Genomic DNA, 25,977 nt, shown 5'->3' with positions numbered 1-25,977 from the left:
TTCCCAGCCCCAGAGCCCTTGGCTTGCCTTTCCCTTCTGGATACAGCAAAAGAAGGAACTGGATAGTTCTCCTTACCTGGAGAGGCACGATTTCCCTCAGCCACATCAGAAACCAAATTGTTCATTCCCCCTGAGCTGCCACCGCTCCAGGCCAGTGCCCCTGGCCCAGAAGAGCCCTCTTGTAGCACCCACTGGTGCCCTACAAAACTTCAGTCACAATGGCTAAAGAGTTTTCTTATAAACAGAATCTGTATTTTTATCAATGAGGTGAACTTACCAAGGCCTTTTCCTCCGGGTTCCTGTAAGTTGGTTAATTTGTGTGTTCATAACACAGGACAAGCAACGGTAACAAACCTGGGCTGAAACAGACTTCAGAGTTTTGGACCAAACAAAGCAGTAAAACACTTTTCTGTTCTCCTCAACTAGCCACAGGACTTGCCTGTTAGTGAACATTTACTATTGATTTGATTTTTTGCTTTTATATCTCTCACTGTGGGATTTGAAGTGGTTATTGGAACAGCAGAGGCTGCAGTACTGTGCTACTTCAGCAGCTAAAACCAGACTGGGTTAAGCACATACATGGAGAGTTTAGGCTCAAGGGACTGGACTGCATTCCCAAAGATGAGCAGAGACGTGAATAAGAGGAGGTTAATTGCATTTATACATTTTCCTTTAATAACAAAACGGTTCCTTTTGGTTGCACCTTACAAACAGCCAATTAACAAGCCGACCATACCTCAACCCTGTCGGGTCCTGTTTCCTGTTCCTCTGTGTCTTTATTATTTACAACACTTTTGCATTTAATTTGAAGGAGCAATAAAGGTCTGAGAGTGCCAGGCAGGTTCTTAGGGGGCCTCTCTGCTCCTGCCATCAGTGGCTTCAGAATTTGCATGGGACAGAATTTGCAGGGCAAAAACTAACTCTCAAAACATACCTGGGAGCAGGAGGGATACAAATTTATTTATCTACTCTCTTCAAATTATCAGCTTTAATTAGTTTGGGTTTGACTCAGATACTGTACCACAGGGACACAAATCACCATTGATTATAATTGATTGGTTATCATTGATCAAATCATATGGTTTCGACTTCCCAACCTCATATTTGGAAACACAAATCTCTACTTGTAATAGACTTTGGCCCATGAGGTTTGTTTGTTTGTTTGTTTGTTTTTGTTTGTTTTGGTTTTTTGTTTTTGTTTTTTTTTTCAATTTTATGACTTAATGATGAATGAAACAAAACTCATTGCATCTTTGTGGGAAGTGAATTCAATACTATTATCTTGTAATAAAATAACTTATCTTAAAAGAGTGTTGTGAAAATACCAACCTATTAAATCCAAGGCAACATCAGCCACTGTTTGGGGGAAAAATGTAGAATGAGCAGTAAATAATCAAACCACCAAAAATCTGAACAGAACCTGGATGGCTCAACCTGTGAGCTGGCTGGTATTTTTAGTGTAACATGAAAACAATCCCCAGGGAAAGGCAAAGCTGGTTACAGAGGACAGAGGTGAGGCTTTAGCTACTGGTCTTTGATTTTTGGTAGGCTATCACTGCAGGCAGTAAGGGGAAAGATTTACTAAGGTATTTAGGTACCTAAACATGCCTAGCAGCATTTATAGCAGCATCTAAGTAGGTTAGGTGCCTAATTCCCATTAACTCCACCAACGTGTTTAAGCTGCTAAACATCTTTGCCAGGCTGGCCCCAGTGCCTGGGCTGACAGGTGCCTGTTTGAACTGGTGCTACTGGGCTCATTCCCAGTCAGGCTGATGCTCCTTGGAGTGGTGGAATGGATGACACACAAGGACCAGGAGCACAGAACTGAACAAAGGCTCCTGAGCCGACTCAGATTTTTGCTACTGACTTAAGGAAGAGCCACACAAAAGTCACTCAGAGCAGCATTTGCAAAAAGGCCACTGAATTCTGGTGCTTGGTTTGGAGTGAGGATTAATGTTCCTGCAGGAGTACCTTGAGCTGAGTGTTAAGAATCCCATCAGTTCCCAGAAAAGTAGACGTTTCACAGGCCAAGTCAGAACAGCATTTCCCGAGCTCCTGGACAGCCTTTCCCACTTCACAGCCCAGCCTGTTCCACAACCACAAGCATTTTTCTTAAAGGATTTTTCTTGTCCTCCCTCAGTGCCACCAGGCACCTCCTGCGTGTCAGAGACAGACTTAAAGAAATGAACCAAAGCACTCCTAAAGCAGCCTCTTACAAGAGGCATTTGATCAGATGAAGAATATTACATGGGACAGATCTATTCCCATTCAAAGCTGTAGTTTCATTATTTTAAAGGATACAACATGCACTTGAATATATTTTCTACTTAAATTTTTTTTTTATTCAGGAATAAAAATGAAAAGTTGCTGTTTACAGCGTTGCATATGTTGACAACTGCTCTTTACAAATTCTGTTCAAGTTACCCTACAACCATTTTCTCAAAATACACAGTTCAGTTTAATCAAAATGATTTCACAAAACTATTTCATAGAAAGGAAGAGACAAGGGGAGATCAAGAGAAATAACCTAGGAAACAGTGTATGGCAGCGTACAAAAATAGATTAGAACATTTGGAGATTGCAGGTATGAAAATGTATTCCCCACCACGGAGAACGTGAACTAGTGGATTATGTGGAGAGGTAAAAGCTCACTGGAGTAGCTGGAGAGATGCAGAGACCTATTTCTAACGCCTTTAATTTCTAGGCAAATTTATAAGAGAGAGGGGGGAAACAGGCTCCAGCTTCTGGCACGTTCTCATCCGTGGGTGGGGACAGGGAGCAGAGCAGGCAGATCCCCCCTGGTGCACAGCAGGCTGGGCCTGCTTGGGATCATTCCCAGCTCCCCGGGAAGGGCAGGCAGCACGTGCAGAGCTGTCCCCCTCCAGCTGAGCCAACAGAAGGACAGCTCTAAACTGCTCCCCGTGAAGTCTCTGCTCCTGCAGCCTCCCTGATCCGCAGCCCCCCGTCCCTAAATAGCTTCTCCTCTTCGGAACACCCGGTGAGTTGTCACAAAGCCACAAGCAGAATAAATCAAGGCTGCAAAGAGGCAAGTGGAGATTCCAATCTCTCCTGAGCAGAACTGGAAAACTGGAATCTCTGTGCAGGCTGGATGTCACGGAAGTATGAACAGAAAGAGCTGTCATAAAGCATCCAAATGATTTCTACAGCTACAGCAAACACCACAAGGAATTCAGAGCCTCACATGTCCTCTGTGGGTCATGAGTCTGTGCCATTTGCAGAAAAGGGATTTAAATAAAAATGCTTCTGGAGTGTCCAAGCCTGAAGCACAAGCTCTGTCCCTTGGGACTGTGCTCTCCAGGAGCACAAAGGAGGCTGTGAAGCTGCAGGAGCCACTGGGGTAAAAAATGGCTAAAATATTCATGTGTTATTGTTATGAGAAGTTTTCTTAGAAATATAAGTTACTGTGGGTCTGCTGAGCAAGCTTTCCTTAATCCACACCACCTGTGTAGATTCACAGATAATTTGGGTCTGACCTAGTTAAAAGTACAAAACAAGTTTTTGCTATTTGCTTATTCAATATATCCTGACATCTACTTCCAGCAAAGCCTGCAAAAGCCTCTTTTGTGAGCTGCACACTGTTCCTCCAGGAAGAACATTTGGTGATGTGTCTGCAGCTCTCAGACCAAGTGCAGGAGATTCCTGCACTGCTATTCAGAGACATGACTTGGATTTCAAAAGAAGGTGTATTATTTTGACTCAAAAGGATCAGCAGCTCCAGCGTGCCTGACCTGGCACAGCTCTGCAGAGCTGAGGACAGAGCGTGTGGTTTGAGGCACCAGAACTGTGAGGAAGTCTGAGCTTTATATCCATTCCTCAGAGGACAAGGATTCTTAAATCCAGTGACACATCTACTGAACACAGACCTCAAAGATGTGACTGCAGCCTGTGCCTTCCTCACACTGTCACAGTCCCCTTCTCCCTCTTGCACTGAAGGTCAGAGACAGAGTTTTCCTTTGGCATATCCATCAGTGCTTCTGCAGAGCTCAGGCCTGTCTTTCATTCATTAGTAACACCCACCATTACACACACACACACACACATAAAGAGCCTCCAGAAAAACCCAGCACAGAATCATACATTTGACAAAGCTGACATCAGACATTGTGCTGTCAATAATGAGATTTAAAATATCCCAAACCTGCTCATTAACTTGCGCCAGCACCCCCCGTCATTTTCTTTATCCTCTTTAAATCATCACCAGTGTGTACAAAATGATTTTGTTCTACTTAAAGACCAGCTCTGAGGAGGTGACTGATTTCTGCTGATCCTGGAGGTGGTTTCACAGGTTTCATTGTACTTGAAACTTCACAGCTTCCACTGAAGTATTTGATGTGTGTATGTATCGGTTTAGCAGAGCACAAAAGTAGAATAATTTTCATTCTTGCCTCATATTGTTGAAAGAGCATGGTGTCCTCTACCAAAACTTTCTTTTCACTTGACAAGATATCAAAGACTCATTTTTCTAAAGCTCAACAACTATTCATAATAAGTATTCATTTTAAAAGTCATCAGAGCTCCAATACTTGTAACAAATAGCTGAATTTCTATTAGCAAAACTTATTTGCAGATTTCTTTCATAAAAATAAAGATTTTCAGTAAAGCCATCTGCATTATACTCACCAGCATTGGTTCAAAACCCCAGCTGACCTTGCATCTCAGTCAGCCATCAGCTGGAATCCACCACCAACTGTCCCATCTTAATCTCATGTTGGCCAAAGCCGTGAAAATTTCACTTCAGGTCGGGTCAATTGTGTCAGTGGGGAAGTCATGGAAAGACTGGACTGGGCCCTAAGGTGAGACTGGTCCCTGCACACCAAAGTGGGACAGATTAAGGACTCCTGCAGCACCCACCTGCATCCTTTGTACCCCCATCAATAAACCCACCTCAAAAATGGCAGAACCTCCTCCAGCTTGAAGGGGAGAAACGTCACCAGGTACAACTACATTACACTGGAAAGCAGGTAGATTAAAACCTGGGCAGCTTCTCACTAAGGAACTGGGACCAGACTAACTACTCCCTGTCAGCAGCCTCAAGCCCTCAGCTCTTGGACCCGGGCAGGTCTCTCATTCCATCCTCCTCCTCCTCGGAGCAGAGCAGGCTCAGGGCGCTCGTGACGGGATGGATCCAGGACGTCGTCTGTGTCACGTGGCTGAAAAGACACAAGAAATGCCATCAGCAACCCCAAAGAGGCTCAGAGACCTCAAAGCAAGAAACACCAGACGCGGTCGGGAGTTGGAACGATCATGACGACACTTTCAAACGCAGAATTGTCCTTTTCTTGCAAACTGTGAGATTTTTACAAACAAGATGTGGCGTGTTCTGGGTGCCAGAACCTGGACTGAAGATCCCATTTCGCAATACAGAGAGAATGCTTTTGTATGAGACTCCTGATACACACTGGTGACATTTCCTGTTAATTATCTGAGCCATAGACAATTAATCCAGCAATGATGTGCAGCCCAGACAAAGGAGTCTTGTGAAACTCCAACATGGTTATTCACATGGCCAGCACACCAGTTACAGCCTGGGGAACAGTGGGCAGGAGGAAGCTGAGCAAATGTGGAATCACATCCCAGAAATACGCTCAGCTCCTTAGAACATGAACCCTGGAAGTGTTCAAGGCCAGGCTGGAAGGGGTTCTGAGCAACCTGTTGAAGGTGTCCCTGCCCATGGCAGGGAGTTGGAACTAGATGAGCTTTAAGGTGCCTCCCAACCCAACACATTGTATGATTCTATGATCACTATTTTAGCATCATTAAGTCATTCCTCTTTTTTCATAAAAAGGCTGGTGAATAAATCAATTATGTTTACATGTACTCTAGATCAGTTCAATAAAAGGGGGGCAGTGCTGAATTTTAAGGCTTAAACCCTACATTTGACATGCAGTCTAAGCTGCTTTCCAGTGCTGGGAAAGCTTCTCTATGAATGGCAAGAGCCCGACCCAGGCTGGGTAAGGACAGATCCATGGGCTGGGTTTAGTGTCTGAGGGTGAGAACACTGCACACCTTGTGATTGGTGTGTGCATGTGAGCCATACTGTGTGTGGGCAAGACACTGCCTCTGCTCCCTTCTGGAATAATGTGTGCTTGGGAAAGGAAATAGCTTCTCTTCACTTAAAAAAAAAAAAATCCTGCTAATAAATTCACAGTTTTTGTAGTCAAGTCAGTGCAAAGATTAATTCTGTAATGTAAGTTCACTGCATGAACTAGCTGAAAAATATTGTACATATAATATACACCATGAAGGACAAGCAGCTCTTCTCACAATGTCTGACACACAGTGTCCCTAAAGCCCATGTCTGTACTCACCTTTCAGGTACTCTGGTTTAATTAAATATGAAGTGCCATGATGGAACTACTCTAGATTTAGTTTTTCAAGTGAAAACAGGCTTTGTCTTTCTGTCTTTAAAAGCACTCTCTTAAATACCTGATTATGGAAAGGGATATGTTAAAGTAGGAATTTGAGTGCATGTTCCACTACACTGAGTTATGGGTTTGGGGATCACTGTTCCCATCAACATGATGGTGCCATGATCTTACCTGGTGTTTAAACCTTTCATTTGAGTACACTGAGCTCAGACTCAGCTGGGTATGAGGAGGATGTTACTGTTCACCAAGAGATGAATATGATGATAAGGTAAATCACAGCTCAAGCTGAATGAATAAATTAACCTGTCTCTGAACGGGTAACAGGAATTTAGGTACTACTTCAACTGAAGCAAGGCCTGAGTAAAGACCACACAAGACAAACAAAATGTGGAATATAAAGACCATCAAACCCGAAACCCCAGTTATGTGTAAAAGCAATTCAGAGGTGCTCTTTTGGTGAGAGAAGCACTGGATGGACTCCATTCCTTTATGTTACAAAAATGTCCATTACTGGAGCTGTAGAGAGCAGTTTCACAGGAGTTAAAATAGAGGGATAAATGAAAAACATGTTTCTACAGGAGATACACTGCAGCAGACACTGACTACTCTTAAGCACAGTAATTGTTTCATTCTAAGAAAGTGAATGTACCGTTTTTACTGGGAATGAGAACAACTTGCCAATGTTTCCAATGTTTACCTTTACAAAGTCAGATGACAGCCAATATGGAGTCCTTTTACACTGTTTTATGAGAGACTTGTGAATAAAGTCTATCTAATTAAAAACATCATTCCTACTGTTCCACAACACAGGGAAATGTATACAGTCACATTTATATTATGAATATATTTATATTTGTAAATATACAAGGGAAAATATCTTTGCTGTATTTTTCTGCAATGTTTTCTACAACGTCAGGAAATGCCTTCTCTTTTCCTAATTTAAAAATTCAGTCAATAAGGCTTTATAGTGAAGATAGCAATTTAAATTGAAGTCCCAGCATGTGATTTCATTTATCAGTGTAACAACACAGAACTCCTTCCAACACCTGCAGAATCATGGGAGCTGAATGAGCTGGATTCCATCCATTCCAGCTCTGCCAATGCAAGATTTATTGCCTACACTACTATTTTAAGTGTTTATATCGACTACTTTTATCAAGCCATTTCTGAAAGATCCATTATGGAGTTTAAATAAGAATAAAATTACTTTTAAATTTGTTTTTCTGCCCATTTGACTTCTCCATGTAGCCTGCCCTGACCTGCTGTGTGCCTGAATCCTTAGTTCCATCTTCTCCTGAGCACTCCTGTGAAATGGGAGAAGCTGCACAGGAGTAGAAGAGTTACAGGGAAAGGCATTCACAGGGCTTTGATACAACCAACTTAAAAATTCCTTGTTAAGTGTTTATTCTTCAGAAGGTTTTCCTCCTACATACTCCAGGGCCAGGAGGCAAATGACAGCACGTTGAAGTTCCTGCTACTGCTGCAAGAGCCTCAGTTTGCTCTCACACAAATTAAATGCAAAAAACTCTCCAGACCTTTCACAGCGCAGAATTGTGGCACTGAAATCAGGATTACAATTTTCTGTGTTCAGTGCCATAACACTGGTGAGAAAGAACCAGTTTTCATCCCCTTTCAAAACACACAGGGCCAAATTTTGCCCCAATGTCAATCTGCTGCTGTAGATGCTTCTGATTTGAACTCGGTTCCTTTCAACTTGCACTAGACTTTATCCCATCCTAGGACAGTTTGTTTTAAACCCTTTGCCAAAATCCTTACTAGGAAAAGAGCTCTTATAAATAAACATTAAGTCCAGATACCACGTCTCACATTGTAGACAGACAGACACACACAATACGCGCAGATTATTTAGGCAGAGAATAAATGTATAAACCCCGCTGCTATTTATTTTTAGCTCTCCAAAAGTGCTGTGGCTAAAGAGCTTTGACATAATCAGTCCGAAGAGATAATCCCAGATTTACTGGTTTGCAGAACATTCTTGTATTAGACATACATCCTCCCTGATTTGTGTGTTGGGGCCAGCAATAAAAGTGAGAGGGAGTCCAAATCTACCTCTAGGTATTGCATAATTGATGCAACTGGTTTGAATGTTCAAGGGATATTTGGAAAGCCAACATCACAAATTTCAAGTGCACAACGTTTTTCCATTTTGCAAATCTTCCTTTCAAAAGTCTAATTTAGCATTTGCAGGGCAATTAACAACATTTAAGGATTTTTAGGTTTTCAAACAAATCATTGCTATCGGAGGGCAGCCAAATTTATTGTTAGAAAACAGAAACATTTGATCTGGAAATATGTCAGCAGATTTAGTCTGTCGTTTTAACATTAGCAAACTGCAGGACAAATTTTAGAGCTCGGGAAAACAAAACATGAGAACAGAGGGATGTTTTGGCAAAGGAATAGTGGTGGATTATTTCAAATGCCATTATAATTACCCTCCTTATGGCTCTGCCTTCTTCACATGGAAAATTATTTCTTTTAAAATGACAACTACGGATGATCTTTTAAGAAAAGAATCACTCAAAGAAAAACTCAAGAGAAAAACTAATTGAAAAAAAATGTCTGCACCTTAGATTTTGAGCATTATCAAGACATACTTTTCACCTTAGATTGTGTTCTCCAGCCAGGGCCAAACTCTGGAGCCTGACAGGGAATTGTGAAGTCTTGCAGACCACTCAAGTGCTGCAGGTCCCAGTGCAGGATGCTGAGCTCCAAAGCAGCCATGCAGCATTCTTGGAAGTTGTTTTCCCTCCCCTCCTCTCCCCATTTTGACATTCATAACACCTGGCTCAATGTTTCAACTGCACCAGGGTTCCTGAGCTTTATAAGGAGCAATCTTGTGCAAGAGCCTTTTGTTTGAGATCTGTTCAAGAGAGGAGATGCAGCTTTAAACAATTAGTCAGACTCTCCTAATGAACAGGGACCACTGCTCTTTATGGGCCAAACAGGATTTAGTTGTAGTTGAACTTGGAAAGCCAAATTCTGGCCTCAGATGAGCCCTGTTTTTCTCTACCAAACAGCTTTATGGAAGGTGAAAATGAAAGCAGAACTCTGCTCATAGGAAATAACACAAAGCCCACAGTAGCTGTTTTCCTCCTAAATGAGCACACCCCATCAACTAAACCCACGTAATCCATAGTGATAATTTTGCTAAACTTTTAATCTTTCTTATCTTACTTTTTGATTTCCCAAATTTCACTTGCCCTTTAAAGTGCAACGATGCTCGGCTGAAGAGCATTGATGGAGCTGTTCCTGATCTGCTCACAACTGCAAACCTTTGCTGAACAGCCTGAGACATGGGCACTGCACACTCTGAAAGCTTTACTCTTTGCTGCTTTCACTGCTATTGAAATAATCATTAAAAAACCTAGCAAAGAAGAGAATAACTCAAACAAAGCCCTGCGAGATGTAGATGCAGTGGGTTGGAAGGGGACATGCTCTACACTACCCAGAAATATATTCCAGACTGGGCTTTTGTAGTTTTTAGACTTACATGCACGTCCCAGTGGGAAGTTTTGAAGTTCCTGAGAAAGGAGGATGTGCCATCTGCTAGAGGAGTGGGAATATGGAGACTGCACATCCTCTGTTACCCGCTGGTATGCAGGGCCCCGGGCACTGGAGGCTAATGAGGGCCAGAACAACAGGAAAATAAAGAACAATGCCCCTCAATAAAAATCCTGAAACTTAATCCTTCCTCTAGATGTTCTCCCATCCTCCCTGCTTGCTCTTGCACAGATTCTGTGTTGCTCTTTGCCTTGAATTACTGCCTTTGTCTTTTGTTCCCAGGCCTTTCTCTTCCTGTTCCCCCCTGTGCTCGGGGCAGCCCTTTGCTTTGCAAGGATCCTTTTTCTCTTTCAAATTCAAATCTCACACCTTAGAGAAGGTGTCTAAGCCCAGAGACCCAGCTCTTTCATCTTTATTTTACTCATGTTTCTCTCACTTGCTAAAGCAAATCTCTTGGACCATGATCAATGCTCCTTGGGCACCTTTGGAAACGCTGCATAATTAGAAAATACACCATCAAACAGAGATCCTGCACAAAAATGGAGCAGTCCCAGTTTGCACCAGCACCTTGAAGACCTTCAGAGGTCATGGCAGGGAGAGGCAGAATCACTTTTCCTCATGACAGCAGGTGACAATGGAGTATCTGCTGGAGCACAGGGAGCAGAAGGCACAGGAAGGCAGACCATGGGATCATGGCAAGAGCAGGGCTTTAGTTATAGAGGAGCCCCCTCACATGACTGTGGAATTTAGATAAATACAGCAGATATATACAGCAAGATTTGGTACACAGGATGGTCAAAATGCTGGATATGTGCTAGTTCTCTTGTCCTCAAATCTCTACCTGACAGAGTTTCTAAATCACTCCATAATCAGTCTGAATATAACGTGGACTTACTGCTGCTGCACCCCACACATGCTGAGAATGCTCTCCTAGGACTGCATGATTTTTAGGAGCAGAACTATTTCTCAGCTTTCAAGAGCCAGTGTTTTTAATACCTTGCTGTTGCCCCTTATGAATTTAAACCTGGTATTAATTCTTTGTCTCTTCAGCACCACGAAAGCTCTTGGAGCCAGCACACACCTGCAGAGCCAGCCAAGGATGGTGTCTGTCATGTTTGGTATCCCCTCTGGAAATGCCAGTGCTTGGAAAGCAGATGTTAAATGCTGTATGGGGATACCAAGTCAAGCAATGGAAAACTCTTGCTATTTTGAAAGGCAAATGCTGGGAGGATCTGCAAGGAATAATTTATTCTGAGCTGTAACTAAAGCATTTTACAAAATAAGACAAGTGAGTGACATTGATGCAAGTATAATCTATCAATCAACCCTGAGAGCATCCAGGGACAACAGTTTCCAGACACAAATCCTAAAGGCAGCTTGCATTCAGTTTTTGCATTGTATTTATCAAAATCATCTTATTTTAACTGAAACATTCATTTTTTTCCTTTCCCCTTTTCTGTTAAAATTGGTTTAAGCCTGTACCCTCTTGCAAGACATTTCAAAAGGAACATTCAGCATCTAATAGTTCCCCAGGAGATGCTGGGCAGGTCCTGGAAGATGGCAGTGACCTTAATTTTATTGGCTGTAATAACATCAAGAGCACTTGTCACCTCATGGAGCTGTGTCCTGAGGCAACATAAATGCTGCTTGTATTTCCCTCAGGGATCACAGATTTTGCTTGAGTATTAATTAAAGATTGAGGCATATAAAGTGAAACCCCAGAAGACAGTCTTGCTATTTATTCCTTGATTAAACCGATTAAACCCTTGTCTAATAAGAAAAATCTGTGAGCCATTTCAGAAAGCAGTAATCTCTAGGAAGAAGATTTATCAAGCCAAATAGTGTGCTGCATCATTAAAAGTTGTCAACAATAAACAAATGGCCCAAAGTAAAATAAAACCAGTAATAACAGTAGGATCTGAGCCAAGGCTGAATCAGCCCTAAGGTTTGAGTGACAGAATGGCACTGTTTGAAAGCACCACCTGAAATCTGTCTCCCCACTATCAGCCAAGTGCTGTTTCTCTAGAAGTGCAGGTTTTAATATGTGCAGTTACCCAGAGTTCTGTGTCTCTAAGGGAACTTATAAAAATTCTGGTGCCATTTATTTGCAAATGCATCAGAGCACACTCAAGGTTTATGTTTAAACTACATGTGTACTAAGGTGACATGAAGCTGGAGTGATGGTTTTGGCCCAAAGCACCTTGCTGTGCTTTGATCTGCCTCTGATGGTCTCCCAAATTCCAGGGAATAAAATAATTTCAGCTCCTTGTATTTTCTCACAGAAGAAATTTTAACAGCTGCCTTCTCTGACAGGCCAGAACTTGGACAGAGTGTGCAGGATCTGTGGAAGCTGAAAGAATGTTTCTCCATTTTGGTTCTTGATATTAAAAAACAAACAACCTCTCAGGAAAAAAGATTGCCCAACCAAAAGCAGCTTAAGGTCTTAACATTCTTGTATTACAAGCTCATGTTATCATAAAATCCAATGCCAAGTTTCCTGGTTTTACATCTGAGATTATTTTCCTTATAGTCATGCAAAATGATTTCAGTGAAAAATCAGAGAAACTGAATTCCAAAAATCCCAAAGAAACATGTCAGGACTTCTTAAATTCGTGTTACATCTGAAGGTGTGTGAACTGACATTATGCTGACAGGTGCAGACTGCTTTGGATCCTTATACATTAAAAAGTAGTAATAGCAGTTAGCACTTGGTTAATGCTGAGCCAGTTCTATTTAAATATTTGCCATTTCTTTTGACTACACAACTATTCTTTCTCTATTTTCAGTTAGAAGGACTTGAGAGTGACAGGTAAAAGCAAACATTTTCAAAAATCACCTCTATTTTTCTGGGGGACATGTAAAATAGGAAAGGTCTGATTTTAAGAGATGCAAAGTAACTTCAGCTTTCTTTGAACTCACTGGAACCAGCACTCCATGCCTCAGAACCAGCACTCCATGCCTCAAAATACCCATTCCTGCCCACAAACCATCAAAATTAAGATGGGGACACCTACAATGATGCTTTTGATAACTGCTAATTTTGGTGGAACTAACTTGCCTACCAGTATACAAGGAGCTGGGAGAAGGCTCTGGATTCAATCCAGGGGGATTTCAATAGCTGTTGAAATCAGTGTGGCAGATCACGGTTTTTCTTAGTTTGCTGCTCTGAAGTGACTGAAACTTGTGTGGAACATACAGAAGTTTATACTTCTAGGTCAGGTCTGCTGTGATTTGCACTTCATTGAAGTTGATTTCTTCCAGGAAAGTTGATTTTCTTCTAGGAAGAAACCAACTAGGACTGGTCCTCCAGCCCCTGCTTGGATAACCAGGATATTGTGATATGCCAGGATGTACTGGAATGAAACAGCAGAGGCAAAGCTGGACACACCTCAGTGTGTTGGGGTTTGGGTCCTCCCTTCATAAAGGTAGTGCTGAGTACACTTATCAAAGGCACAACTTTCTTTTTGCAATTTACTTTCCAGTAAGTAAAATCAACTGTGATTTATTTTCCTTTTATGACGACACCTTTAACTCTAGTGCTATAAAACATCAGTGTTTATACTACAGGAGTTCTTCCTCTATCACACATGCTTTGCTATTCTTAGTTCAGCTGTAAAATCATAAACAGCTTCTATGAATGCCCAGTTTTCAGTAAAATGAATGGTGGGTCTTTCCCAAGCAAGACCAAAAAACTCCGGAATATTATAAAATATTGAATATAGAATATATGATGTGTAAGCTTTCCAAGTAAAAACTTGATTTGTTAGGCATGATTTCAAATTCCACCAGAACACATCATGTATGGTTTTTACTAACCTGTATTTTATAAGTATTGACTTTAGGCTTCTACTTAACATGAACCAAATTCTCTGCCTTCCAATGAAGGCACCTTCATTGCCTTTTTTGACACACTGAAGCACAAAAGGCCTGCATGGAAAGCTTCTGATTTTTAGATAAACTGCTGAAAGACAACCTTAAATCAAACCTTACTGTTTCCCCTTTGTTGTAAGATAGAAAATATCGCAGGCCCTAATACATCTGAGGGAGAAGATCCCAAAAGTTTAAAACATTTGGTAACTTTTCCTTGCCTTTCGGGGAAATTTCAGATAAATGTTCTTGAGGAAAATAGCAGTTAATGTGGAATATTTGGAATGCAGCCCTATTAAAATGCTAGAAAAACAGTGTTTACAGGGGCAAAATTCACAGCTGGTCCTTACAAACCATATACATATGCAAGGAGTGGGTGGGAGTAGGAGGGAGAATAGCAAGGCCCTACCTAATTTTAGGTGCCAGTCTCATGATACAGAGCTGCCATATGTTAAAGGTGAACAGGGTGGGAGGGTGGAAGAGATTAACCAGAATGGGTTTTCTGGGGAAAAAATTAGTGTCCCAGCTCTGGGGTTTTATACTGTTCCTGTGGGATTCTTAACTGGCAGAACATAACCATAAATTAGCATGTATGGGCCTCACTGGGAGGGCAGTTCTGCATAGACTGTTTCTCCTGTTTGAAAATCAAACCCAGAAGTTTCTAATTCACAAAATCTGTTCAGTGATAGAATGAACACACACTGTTTGCACTGCTGGACTTTAATGCTAGGGCATAGAACAAAAGTGGTATTTTGGTCTAATATCGGTTACAACACTTAATAAACTCATTCAGCTTTATACCTGAACTAAGCCTGGGCAAAACCAGCCCCAGGTCTAACTTTAAAAGTGAACATGATGGCTTTTCTCTTATTTACAAAACCTTTCCCATCCTAATGCCTCCCAGCTGACTGATAAGAGCACACACACTCATCTGGATGTAGGTGATACTTTATAAGGGCTCATTAGCCCCTTTGTGTTTCTGGGATTTACAGATAAAATGTCTATTTCAGACAGGAAAATCAGTAATTAAATTTCTTACAACAGAACAGTCTTAATTGTCTAATAAGTAAAATTAATTAATGAACTTTTTTACCTTATTATGTGGGGTTTCTTCAATACACTGGTCCTCCAAGCTCAAGACAAACAATGGAAAAATTGGAGAGGATCCAGTGGAAGGTCACCAAGATGATGAGAGGGTTGCAGAACTTGGCACATGAAGAAATGTTGAAGGAATTGGGTTTGTTCAGCCCTCTCTTCTCACAAAGATGTGCAGCACAGACAAGAAGCAATGGGCACAAGTTGCTTCAAGGGAAATTCTGTCTAGGTTAACAAAATATTCCTCACTGTGAGAACAACTAAACTTTGGAATAGGGTACCCAGGTAGGTGATGGAATCTCCCTGACTGCAAATATCCAAGTCCTGGTTTGCAGGGCTCTGGTTGACTTACTCTTCAACAGATGGTTAAATGAGATGACTCTTCCAATCTAGACTTCTCTGTGATTTTATTCCATTACTTTGGAATGGCAGTGGACTGCTGAAAACCCCATCAGGATACATTCAGTTGTCACCTTGAGCAAACGAGGTCAGAATCTCAACTCCTCTTAACCAAACTGGCTGAAATAAACACTGACAGAAATTCCAGCTGTAAATTGGTGATGAAACAGGCACCAGTGCTGTGTTTCTGTCCCTCACTGACTGATGGGGCACCAATCTGTGCCGTGTGTGAATGACTGCCTGTGTTGCTACATGCAAAACACAGCAGTGCTTGCCTTCTCTGTTACTTTACAGTACACCAGGTTATCTCAAAACATATCTGAGGTCAATCTCAACCTTTCTTGTCTGGCAGGAGGAAAGTTACATTCTCAGTGAAGCTGTTCCCTACCTCCTAGTGTAATTTTTGTCCTTCTGAGAACTGATAATTTATATTATGTTAGTAAGACACTTGAACTTGCTTTGTTTCCCAATGCACACTGAGCTGTAGCTCATTACAGTTTACATTACAGTTTGCTATCCCATGGTAATCCCTGGTCTTAATGCCCAGCACAGACTCATGCCAGTTTTAGCAGTCTAAAAGTAAAGTTTTCTCACACTTGCAGCACTTTGTGACCAATCCTGGCAACCTGGTTGATTGAAAATAATTTACTGAGACTGAAATGATTTGCTGAATAAAGGGGTGATTTCAAAAATTGTCAGAAGGTGAGGATTCACAGGCAAGATACAGCTTTCCCTGGTAGGTACAAGGCACTGCTCAGCCCCATGTAAACGTTTTATTCATGTCAGTTATTCACATAAGTGGGTTTCACTTTAGTGTGTAACACAAGCCAGCTGGTTTGCTTCTTTTAAACTCTGATTTCTCATGCACTTCATATTGCTACACCCCTTCAGAGATATTTATGGAAATTTCACAGCAAGCTGTCTCAAGCTTATGTGCTATTAAGATTCCATTCTGGGGTGTTTACTGCATTAGATTTATAATGTATAGATTTATGGACTCAGCTACTTGATAGCCCAATAAAGCATGTTGGAACCGAAGGCAACTACTAATTAAAATAATATTTGATTGTCCTTAGCATACTGTAAAACTGCTGGGGATTTAAACAAAGCCATTGCAGCTCCTATAGAGCCTCACAGCCCAACTGCACAGGAAGAAAACTGGCAATGCCCATTCAAGAGCAGTTCAACTGTGGCACCACTTTGGGAATGTTTTCCTATTTGTATACGTGGAACTGGGCTAGTGTTGAAATACTCTTAAGCCCCTCATGGCTTTGGCTGGGCTAAAAATGAATGAAAGGATTCTAAAATAGAATAAAAGGATTGACATTCACAGCCAAAGAGAACAAGAAGGTTACAGCATTAGTACCAGGGTTGTGAGGTATCAACTATTCTGATAATCCCCATTTAAACAATTAGATTAAATCCTCCTGGGAAGGATCAGCTGATAAGATGCCCCTCAAGCTAAGTTCCTCCTAGAAAAGGATATTTTCAATGTTGGTTTTCACCTTGAAATCTCCACCATTCGATGTCAGAAACAAGGGACTTATGCAACCCCTGCTCCTTGTTCCAAACTGAACCTTCTCAGATGACTTTGTACACATTACACGGTGTAGTAAGAGGGGTGAATTGCCAAGCATGCAAACAGCCTGCCTTACACTCTGCAAAGGCATTTGGAAATAGTCATGAAAGTAAAATAAGGAAATAGTTAAAAATAATATTAATTGCCATGATGTGCTATTGAAATGCTCAGTTAATTCCATTCTAATGAACTGCATTAACAGCTCTGAACACCACTTCTGATTACTCCACTCAGAAGAAGTTTTTAGCCATAAAAGGTGATTTCAAACCCTTCTCTGCAATTAAAATGGGTAAATTTGCCTTGCCTGCCAGGCAAGACTGACAGGCAGAACTTTATAGGACAGACTACAGAAGGTAACAGTGATGGCAAACCTGGGGCACTCTCACCTGCAATGCTGGGAGCACGTGGAGAGGGCAGAAAATTCAGGATTTATTAACAATCAGATGTGCCAAAATTCCTGAAAAAGCTTTCTCACGTGAAATCTTGATTTCAAATCTGTAGTTTTAGCAAGTGGGGATAAATGCAAATTAGGCTTCCACCACCTAGAGCAGCTGAGATTCTACTGTTGCTAATAAGCATCAGGTTGTCACCTCTGCAGTGGTTCAGCATCCAAGTGCAGAGCTCAGGAGGAAATGCCTGCACACATTCAGCACATCCACCTTTCTGCTGAGTCATCCACATACCTACGTGAGCGAGAAGCACAGCAACAAACCCAAAAATAAAACAGGAATGGGGGGATGTTTCAAGGATGTGACATCTCTCCTCTTCTGATTCTAAATTTTACTTGCTATTGTTGACAGATAACACTATCTTCAAGCTCAGTTTGCAGTCACACAGGTATAAACCCAGGGTATTACCCAGAAAAGTATCCAACTTCCCAACTGTCCTATCGTGGCTCTCTGCATGAACAGACAGAGCCCAAGGGAACAGTGCTCTATTTTAATAGTTGCTCTTGTATTTCTTTCCATTGCTACGAAATTGGCTTTTAATTCACTTTCATTTCCTAAGTTATTTTTCTACAGTTTTTTTTGGTATAGATCTTATGTAGTAACCTACATCTGTCTGCAAAGAAAAGCCACCCTTTGATTAGAGCTGGAATGCAGGATCATATACAGTGTGTTTGGAAACCTCTGCAGAAAAAAACCATGTCTGCTTTAATAGATCTTGCTCGAGGCAGCACGGGGTGAGGCAAGGACAGCAGAGCAGTGTGCTTGAAAAAAAGGGAAAAAAAAGGTCCCTGCTTTTCTTGCCTAGTTAATGCATCAAATTCAATGTTGTTTACCTGACTTTTAGAAGAGTTTGGGATAAAAGTAATTTATTTGCTGCCCTTCCTCTCTTTTAGGAGACTGCAGAAATCCACCTGCAAAATGGCATCTTTCTGGCATCTATAAGAATTAAACTATATGCAAATTTCAGCAGCTAGAATAACCTGCTATTAATTAAATCCATGATATATATATGGAATGGAGATGAATTGTATTTTTTACCATTTGCTTCAATCCCTTAAAATAAAAAACCCTCTATTATACAAATTAATTTTCACTATATTCTGGGAAAAAACCCCAGCATACAGTACAATGTACAATAAATTTCTCCACTAATTCTAGGTTTAAAACTGCGTTTGGTTTGAGGTGCTTTTATTACTACTCTGACTCGTTTTCCCCAGAACTACTCACTTGATAAAATACTTGATTCCATCAGCTGTGTAAGCCTCTTCCCATCCATAAGGCAGACCTAAGAGGAGATAAAGAAATAAGATGTCTCTCTAAGCTCAACAGACACAGAGAACAGTTTTGAAACAGTGAAAGTTAGAACACTATAATCTCAAACCATGTCATAAAAAGATTATAAATTCCTGCTATTTCTGCAGCAAATAATAATGTAAACAATACAATGTAAGAAATATTTGCTGTGCTACAAAGCCATAAAGCATTTGATGGTATTTTTATTATTAGAATGATGAGTAATACTTTTAGTAGGGTGCTATACTATATCCCTTTAAAAATTAAATTTTCCTCTCAAATCTTTACCTTTTTAATTCCCATTTGCTCAAAAGCAACTTTTTGTAGGGTTTGAAAAGTGCTGGAGAAAGAAGTATCAGTCAATGTGTAAAAATGCTCCTGCTTTTGGGATACTGTACTGTAAAATATATAAAGTGCAAGGTCCTGAAAAATCGCGCTTTTTTTGAGACTAGAAATATATATAAAATTTAAATATGTGAGAAAAATTGTTCTGGAGGAGTTTTGCTTGAAAGTCATCTCCAAATGTGAGTGTCTCAGGAGTTAAACTATTTTTGTTCCAGTCCAAGTGTATCTCAAAGACCAGCTCATTAGAACCATCTGTGAGCCTGCTTTAGATTGGAAGCTTTGATTTGGGAAATGAGCTGGACTGCACGCACCAGATGAGCTTTGGGAGCTGCTTCCTACCAAGGGCTGCCCTAAGTGTACACAGACATATTTTTTTCAAAATTCTTCTACAAGGCTCATTTGCTTCCGTTGTCACACCTTTGTCTCCTTATTTCTTAAAAATCTGGAAAGCAATAATGTCAGTTCTCCAACTGAAACAGAGCAAGGACTTGGCAGAACGAAGCAGGTACAAAGCACCTGGGAAGGAATTATACCTGTAGGCACCAAGTGAAGAGCAGCAAGGAACCAGGACTCCAGAATTCAGGAAGGGAACTCGAGAGGTAAGGGTAAGAACAACACCGTGATTATTCAGGGAAGCTTGAAAAAGCCCACTGGATTAATTTTTTTCCTCTCACTTTTACCCCATTAGTCAGTTGTCTCAGGCTTCTTCCCATTTTCAGTTTAGAGCAGATCTATACAATCTGTTCACAAAACATGCCACCTACTACCTTGCAGAGAGAATAATCCACAGCCACTTCCCTTTAAACACAAGGTACCTGCTGTGGAGCAGTTTTCAGGCTCTGGCTCCATTGTGAGGGAAGGAAGAAAAGGATGTTTCAAGTTATAAATATGCTAGACATGATCACTAGTTCTTCCTTCCTCTCCCATGAAAGACGGGACCTTTATTCAACATGGATTTTTTCTGATGATTTAAATGGCAATAGGATTCATCCCTCAATTGCTTCCATCTGCCCTGGCCTTTCCTCGCTCCTGCCTGCAACACACACATCCAAAATAAATGACAATGGATTTGCTCAATTATGAATAAAAGCTCAGCATCTGCTCTGTGCTCACATGGATCCCCTACATCACCTGTTTCATTCATCAGTGATAATTACACTTTTTTCACTAGTGATCTGATTAAAATTGTGTCCTTTTTTTCCCCTTCTAAACAAAGAACAGCACATAGGTAGCAATGGTAACTGATGTTCTGCATTCTTCCCTTAACCACTGAAGACTATGCTTTTCAAAAACACTGAATACATTTGTCACCTAGAAATGAAACTGGAGATATCTCCACAGCTTTATCTGCCTTTTTGACTTTATATGCATTAGATTGTATATCCTGTCTGTTCTTTGCTTCAAGGTTCCACTGCATCTGTAGGTTTTTTTATTGCATTGATTTGCCACATTTTTACTCTCCACTAGTTTTTCACTGCTGTTCCCTTTACTCCATTCCTTCCCTTTCAGATTTGTAGTTCTATTCCTTGTATTTCCCATGGTAGCCAGGAGGCTCTCATGTTTTGCATCCTATTTCCCCAGACATGATCTCCACTTCCTTCAAGCTTGCTGTCTCCATGAATCATTCATAAGTTGATCCACTTCCTCATGCTCTATTTTTTCACACCCTCCAGGGTCAAATTTGTTGTCTGTCCCAGGACTTGCTCTGAAAGACTGCTAAGCTCTCACCTGGAGTAAATGGGAGGTAAAGGAGCTGAAACAGTCAGAAATACAGTCTGAAAGATACAGGGTTTAGCCCACATAAACTCCAGCAATCTCAGATTTCCTGCATATTTATAATTTCTTGTGTGAACTGCTACAGTCTTTGATGAATCTTCATAAATAATAAATCTCGGCTGCAGTTGTCTGCACAGATCATCTTGAAAGATTACAGATTTACAGTATTTAAAAACTAGTTCTTTTCAGCAGAAAATACAGGGCTTCTTGCTATTCAAATATTTGTGATTATTTACCTCCTGGAAGGTAAAGCTGCAAAAGCAATTGTGCATGCAAAAGGAAGAGCAGTCTCCTGAGAGAGTGCATTTCAGTCAAATCACATTGTAAACTACCAGTATTTTGTTCTGAGTATATGCATTTAATTAGGGTTAGTGCAAAAAAAAAAAAAAGTCTATAGTTCTATGTGAAAAAAGACCAACAAGAAACCAGTTGCTGCTGTTTGTGCCCCAGCCCTGCTGCAGCTGGTCCCAGAGAGCCAGTCAGGATCCCTGGTGACTGCTTCCCTCCTTCCCTGCGAGATGCCAGCTGGGATAACCACTGCTGGAAAGTCAACATTATATAAAGCTGAAAGGAAATGAAGCCCTTGGGCAAACAGAGTCCTCCTGATCCTTGGTAAGTGTGGAGCTCGTGGATCTTTATCACTTCCCTGGGTTAACAGGCCAAACAAACTGCACTGGTGCTGGCACTGGGTGGGTTGCAGGAAGAAAGATGAGCATCAGCCCAAAGGATAAACTTCCCTGAAGTGACAGACATTAAAGGCTGTGCCTCCTGTTCCCAAGGCAGGATGTGTGTACTCTCCCTCAGTAACAGCTGCACACAGCATGATCAAAGTATGTCTCTAAAGGAAAAAGGGGGAAGTACAGATATCAGGAAAAAGCCTCATTTTTCCCGGGTTATCACTTATTGAACCTATAAACTCTGCAGTAATGCAGCTGGCTGGGGTTTTTTTCCTCAGTAAGTTAGTTAAAAATTATTACAGCAAAAGATATGTGCAGATCAGCAGATGAAGCAGATACCAGAGCAGAATATTCAGTTGACTCAAAGCTGCAGCTATTTCCCTAACATGGAAATACTGCAGTCCAAATACCTTCTATTTCACTTATTTTCTGATAAAATTACTCAAAGGAAATGAGAGATTTAGAGACTATAGTAAGAATTTTTAAAAAAAAAAATGCACTGTGCAGTAGGATTCTATCTAGATTTGGCCTATTTAGATGCTTCAAGATGAGTACTTCTTTAAGTGCTTTATTTTGGCCTTGAAGCCAGACTTTAAAACCCTCCTTCCATTACAAGCAGGCACCAAACACCAGTGATGGATTTGGAAGGAGTGCTTAGGGACAGCTGCCTACCAGAGGTGCAAACCTCACCCTAAACACTCTTTTGTGAAGCACAAACTAATTTCCAGCATTGTGCACAGCTCTGTAATCCACCATTAAAAGGATGTCTGGCTGCAATTCCTTTCCTGTTAGGGGTAAACAGTCTCGTGGCTGTACCTGGAATTAATAGCAAGTATCAAGCTTAAGGGATGTAGTGTCTATCTGGAATTCAAAAGCCACATTGTACAAATATTCTGTTTCACAATGAACCATTCTCTGACCAACAATAGAAATAAGGATGTCTTTTTTACATAGCCTTTTACCTTTTATAACTTTTCCAGCTGTACACATCTTTTTAATGCACAAGAGTATGGGCTAGCTCATAGCCTTTATTTCTCTCCTTATAATTTATTTATATTTAATATTAGATTCTCAATAATGATGTTTTTTTAAGAAACAGGAATTACCTGCTAAAAGGATTTCTGATATCCAAGATGTGCTACAGGACATTAAACCCAGTTTTCTCTGTCACTTGATAAATGTGGGTTTGAATTCTGGTCTCTTTTCAATAGCCACCAATTTCAGCTCTTATCAACACTTAAACCTTCCTCATGTGGCCTCAGTAATGAAGCAAAATTTGTTAGTTAAGATCCCTATGAATTGGCTCTTCCCTTTTGAGCTATCTGGGCAAAGCAAAAGGGATGGAAAGCTGAAGGTCTGACTTGGGGGTTCTAAGTTATCTGGTCTTGGACTCCAGAGTGCTACTGGAATATGGGAATATCCCAAATAAGAGACTACAGGTATCATATGAGATATGAGACCAGCAAAGGAACTTCTCTGTGATTTATGTAATTCGACACAGCTAAAGCAAAACTCTGGGGAGAAATATCCCCCCTTGTTTGTTGAGTGTTGTCAGTGGGGTGCTGGCAAAAAAGGCCTTTTATTTTTTTGAGGCTATCAATAATATAAACTGTATTTTATTGCTTATTGGGGAATTAAATATGAACAATCAGATTCAGAAAAACAGCTTTCAGAAGTGAGTATGCTCTTCTGGCATTTGCTTGTGTGTCACTTTAGACCACTTCAAGTGCTCTTCCCAAAACCAAATGTGTTTCCTTTAGTGAATAATACTCTGCTAAGGGGACATTCCATTCCTTTCTTTCACATATCAAATTCCATTTTAAAGAAATTGCTTTTTTCTTTTGTTGTTGGTAATTTAATAAAACAAAGATGGAGTCAGTAGTCTTCAAGTGGAGACATGTGGGAAATACTAGCAGCTGAAATTTATGTTAATTTAGAGTATGGCTGGCAGATTGGCTTGTCTCCCTTCAGTCCTGTTCCTAGAAACCATTCTTCAGGAAAAATATTTGTCTTACTTTGGATATTCAGGGTGTGGTGAAAGATGAGCTTGTGTATTCCCACTGCCTATAAATCACAATATATTGACCCATCTATGTTGGCAAACCCATTAATCTCTTATTAAAACAATTACAAACCAAGTTACAATACAGAATGAGTTATTAAATAGTTTGCTTCTCATGCTGAAGGATTATATGATCAACTTTAAGATCTTTTTGGTAATTTTGAAATTACAAACTGTTAGAAATATCTTTCTTCTATTCTAATATTTGTCTGTGAAGAGCTTGGTACAGTTAATTAGAAACAGTTTGGATACAACAGCAATTGAAACATAAGAACAATGACCAGTCAACTGACTGATTTAAGGAACTAAGAATGACCTCAAACAGTACATGTGATCAGACATTAGTAGAAGAATATTCCTCTCCTACTCAACAAGGGAACTCCACATTTAGAACAAACTCTGCCCAGTGTGTGCACTTAAATTCTTCAGAAATAAGTGAGAGCTACATTTATCTGAGCAATGAGGTTGCTGCTACCTGTCTTCAAGAAGGATAATTGCCTTTAAAACTGTACCTTTTCAGAAGCTGAATATTGGAAATGCAACAAGAAAAACCCAAACTACATATTTTTCAAATAAAGACTAATTTTCTCCAGGTCTGAAGGTTCCAAGCAATTCAGACAGTTATTAAGATGAGAAGCAAACAGAGGAGCTGATGCTCATTTTTACTTCATTTCAGTGTTTGTTTCACTGCTGGGTAAGTCCTCCTTTAGCCAGGGGTAAACAGCAGATCCATGGCATTACCTCCTGTCACAGGCTGGAACCTGAGCACCTACACTGCTGAAAAACTGGGAATGTCTTGCAGCATACAAAAAGCTGGAGGAAGACTGCATCCCTTCAAATGCTCACATGAAAGGAATTCGAAGTTCTAGTAATGATTATTTTTTATGTGATGTCATCACCTTTCAGAAAAAAAAAAGTAATGAATTAGCAACTTGCCTGGAAAAAAAAAGCTTATTTCAATGTGCTTCTAATAAAATCAGTATGTATCACATTTGGCTTCCAAGGCCTTTCCACATACCACACGTTTGATAGTCAGGTGTTCAACAACTGGTTTTGAGGAGGCCAAGATACCATGAAGCAATATGTCCCTCACCATTACTGTTATTTTAGTCATTTATCTAGGTCAAGGGAGCATCAGCCCTCAAAAGTGAGGGAGAGTGAAAGCAGGGAGGAGTTTCAGACCACCTCGTTCTGACCAAACACTGGATTTTGCATAATCTACTGGCTGTTATTATTTGCTTCTAAAAATGTTCTTAACACCCTGATTATCTGACAATTATTTTTGTATTTTTCATCTACACTGCTTCTTTCTCAAATGCTACTGCCTGTCCAGTGAAAATACAAAAGAATGCAGCGACCAGCTACCCCCAAATTATTTTGCTTACTGTAGTTAAGAATCTGTGGATAAGGTGGAGAAAAAAATCAGAAAACTGCAGAATGCAGCAATCTACCCTTTCACAGAGAAGGCTGCTAAGAAAAAAAAAACCATACCAGTGCTCCTTATCCTCCAGTGGCTCCCATCTGCCTTTAGTTTGCCAACTCTAAGATGTTTTGTTTTATTTCAGTGTTAAGGGCTGCAATAACAGAGTCTCAATTAGTGACACAGCAAGAGAAATACAGCACCTGAGGATCACAGAGCTGGGAGAGCTCCCTAGTAAAGTCTTAAAAATGGTAAAAGCACATTCCCTAGTACATTTTTTTCAGTCTTGTCCAGCTTCTAGAAAAATATTCCTTTCTAAGAATTCATTGCAGGCTTTTTCTTTTACAGTCTCCCACTAGTGACTGTTAACATGACGTTGTCTATTTGGGACTAGTCAAGAACACATTACTGCTTCCATTGCTGACTGAACACACTGCAAGTTCCAAAGCAATTTTTGATGAACATTTGCATAAGTGAAATTGAAATTCATTTTGTTTATACCTGTGAATCTCAAACTGCTGAAGAGAAGACAGAAAACACATTATCAAATCCTCAAATTAGAGAAACAGCCCATCACTGGGGAATTCTACACCAATGCCATTAGGCTAAAAACATAGTTAAATTCACAGAAGTTAAGTACTCTCTTGAGAACATTCTTGTTCTCAATTGGTACAATCCACTTTCAGCTGATTAAAAAGAATCTGGAATAACACATTCTTCTTCCAGAAACACAAGGCTCTGCACACAGGGCTTTCACAGCCAGTTCTGGGTAATAGCCTGGAATAACTGTATGGCCCAGCTCTAAATTTTTCCTCAGTTTCCCTCCTTTCTTGCTCCCCTGATCCCTCTGTTCCAGAATTCATCCATCTCCTCCTTTCCTTACTGGATCAACTCCTCTTGTCACCATCTATTGTGTGATCCACCCACTTCCATCACTGTCATCTCACATTGCTCACTGACGCATGTGATCGTTAAATATAAGTTTAATTAGAAAGCATTCATTGGTAACAAATTAAAATGACTGGCTAAAATTAGAATTGAGCAGAAATTGTCTGAGACTTAAAAAGCAATAGTATTACATGATAGGCCTTTCTTGCTAAGTAA

The 25,977-nt window shown here is 40.5% G+C and overlaps 1 protein-coding gene across 2 annotated transcripts in view; it reads right to left on the bottom strand.

The window, feature by feature from the left end:
* Nucleotides 1–2,342: 2,342 nt before the first annotated feature.
* The window catches only part of STXBP4 (syntaxin binding protein 4), a 65,665-nt gene continuing 42,030 nt past the window's right edge, over nt 2,343–25,977 (bottom strand). Inside the window, exons 21-22 of one of the 2 annotated variants that reach the window (XM_025895171.2) lie at nt 18,528–18,585; nt 2,343–5,171 (exon numbers count right to left, since the gene is read on the bottom strand). In XM_025895171.2, the coding sequence (XP_025750956.1) occupies nt 5,060–5,171; nt 18,528–18,585 (170 nt within the window). In that variant the 3' untranslated portion in view covers nt 2,343–5,059. The remainder of the gene's footprint in view (nt 5,172–18,527; nt 18,586–25,977) is intronic. The other variant, XM_018073412.2, reaches the window with a different exon arrangement.

Source organism: Manacus vitellinus, unplaced genomic scaffold, assembly GCF_001715985.3.
Source record: "Manacus vitellinus isolate BGI_N305 unplaced genomic scaffold, ASM171598v3 scaffold_24_pilon, whole genome shotgun sequence".
Classification (NCBI taxonomy): Eukaryota; Metazoa; Chordata; class Aves; order Passeriformes; family Pipridae; genus Manacus; species Manacus vitellinus.
This window is presented reverse-complemented; position numbering and strand designations above follow the sequence as displayed.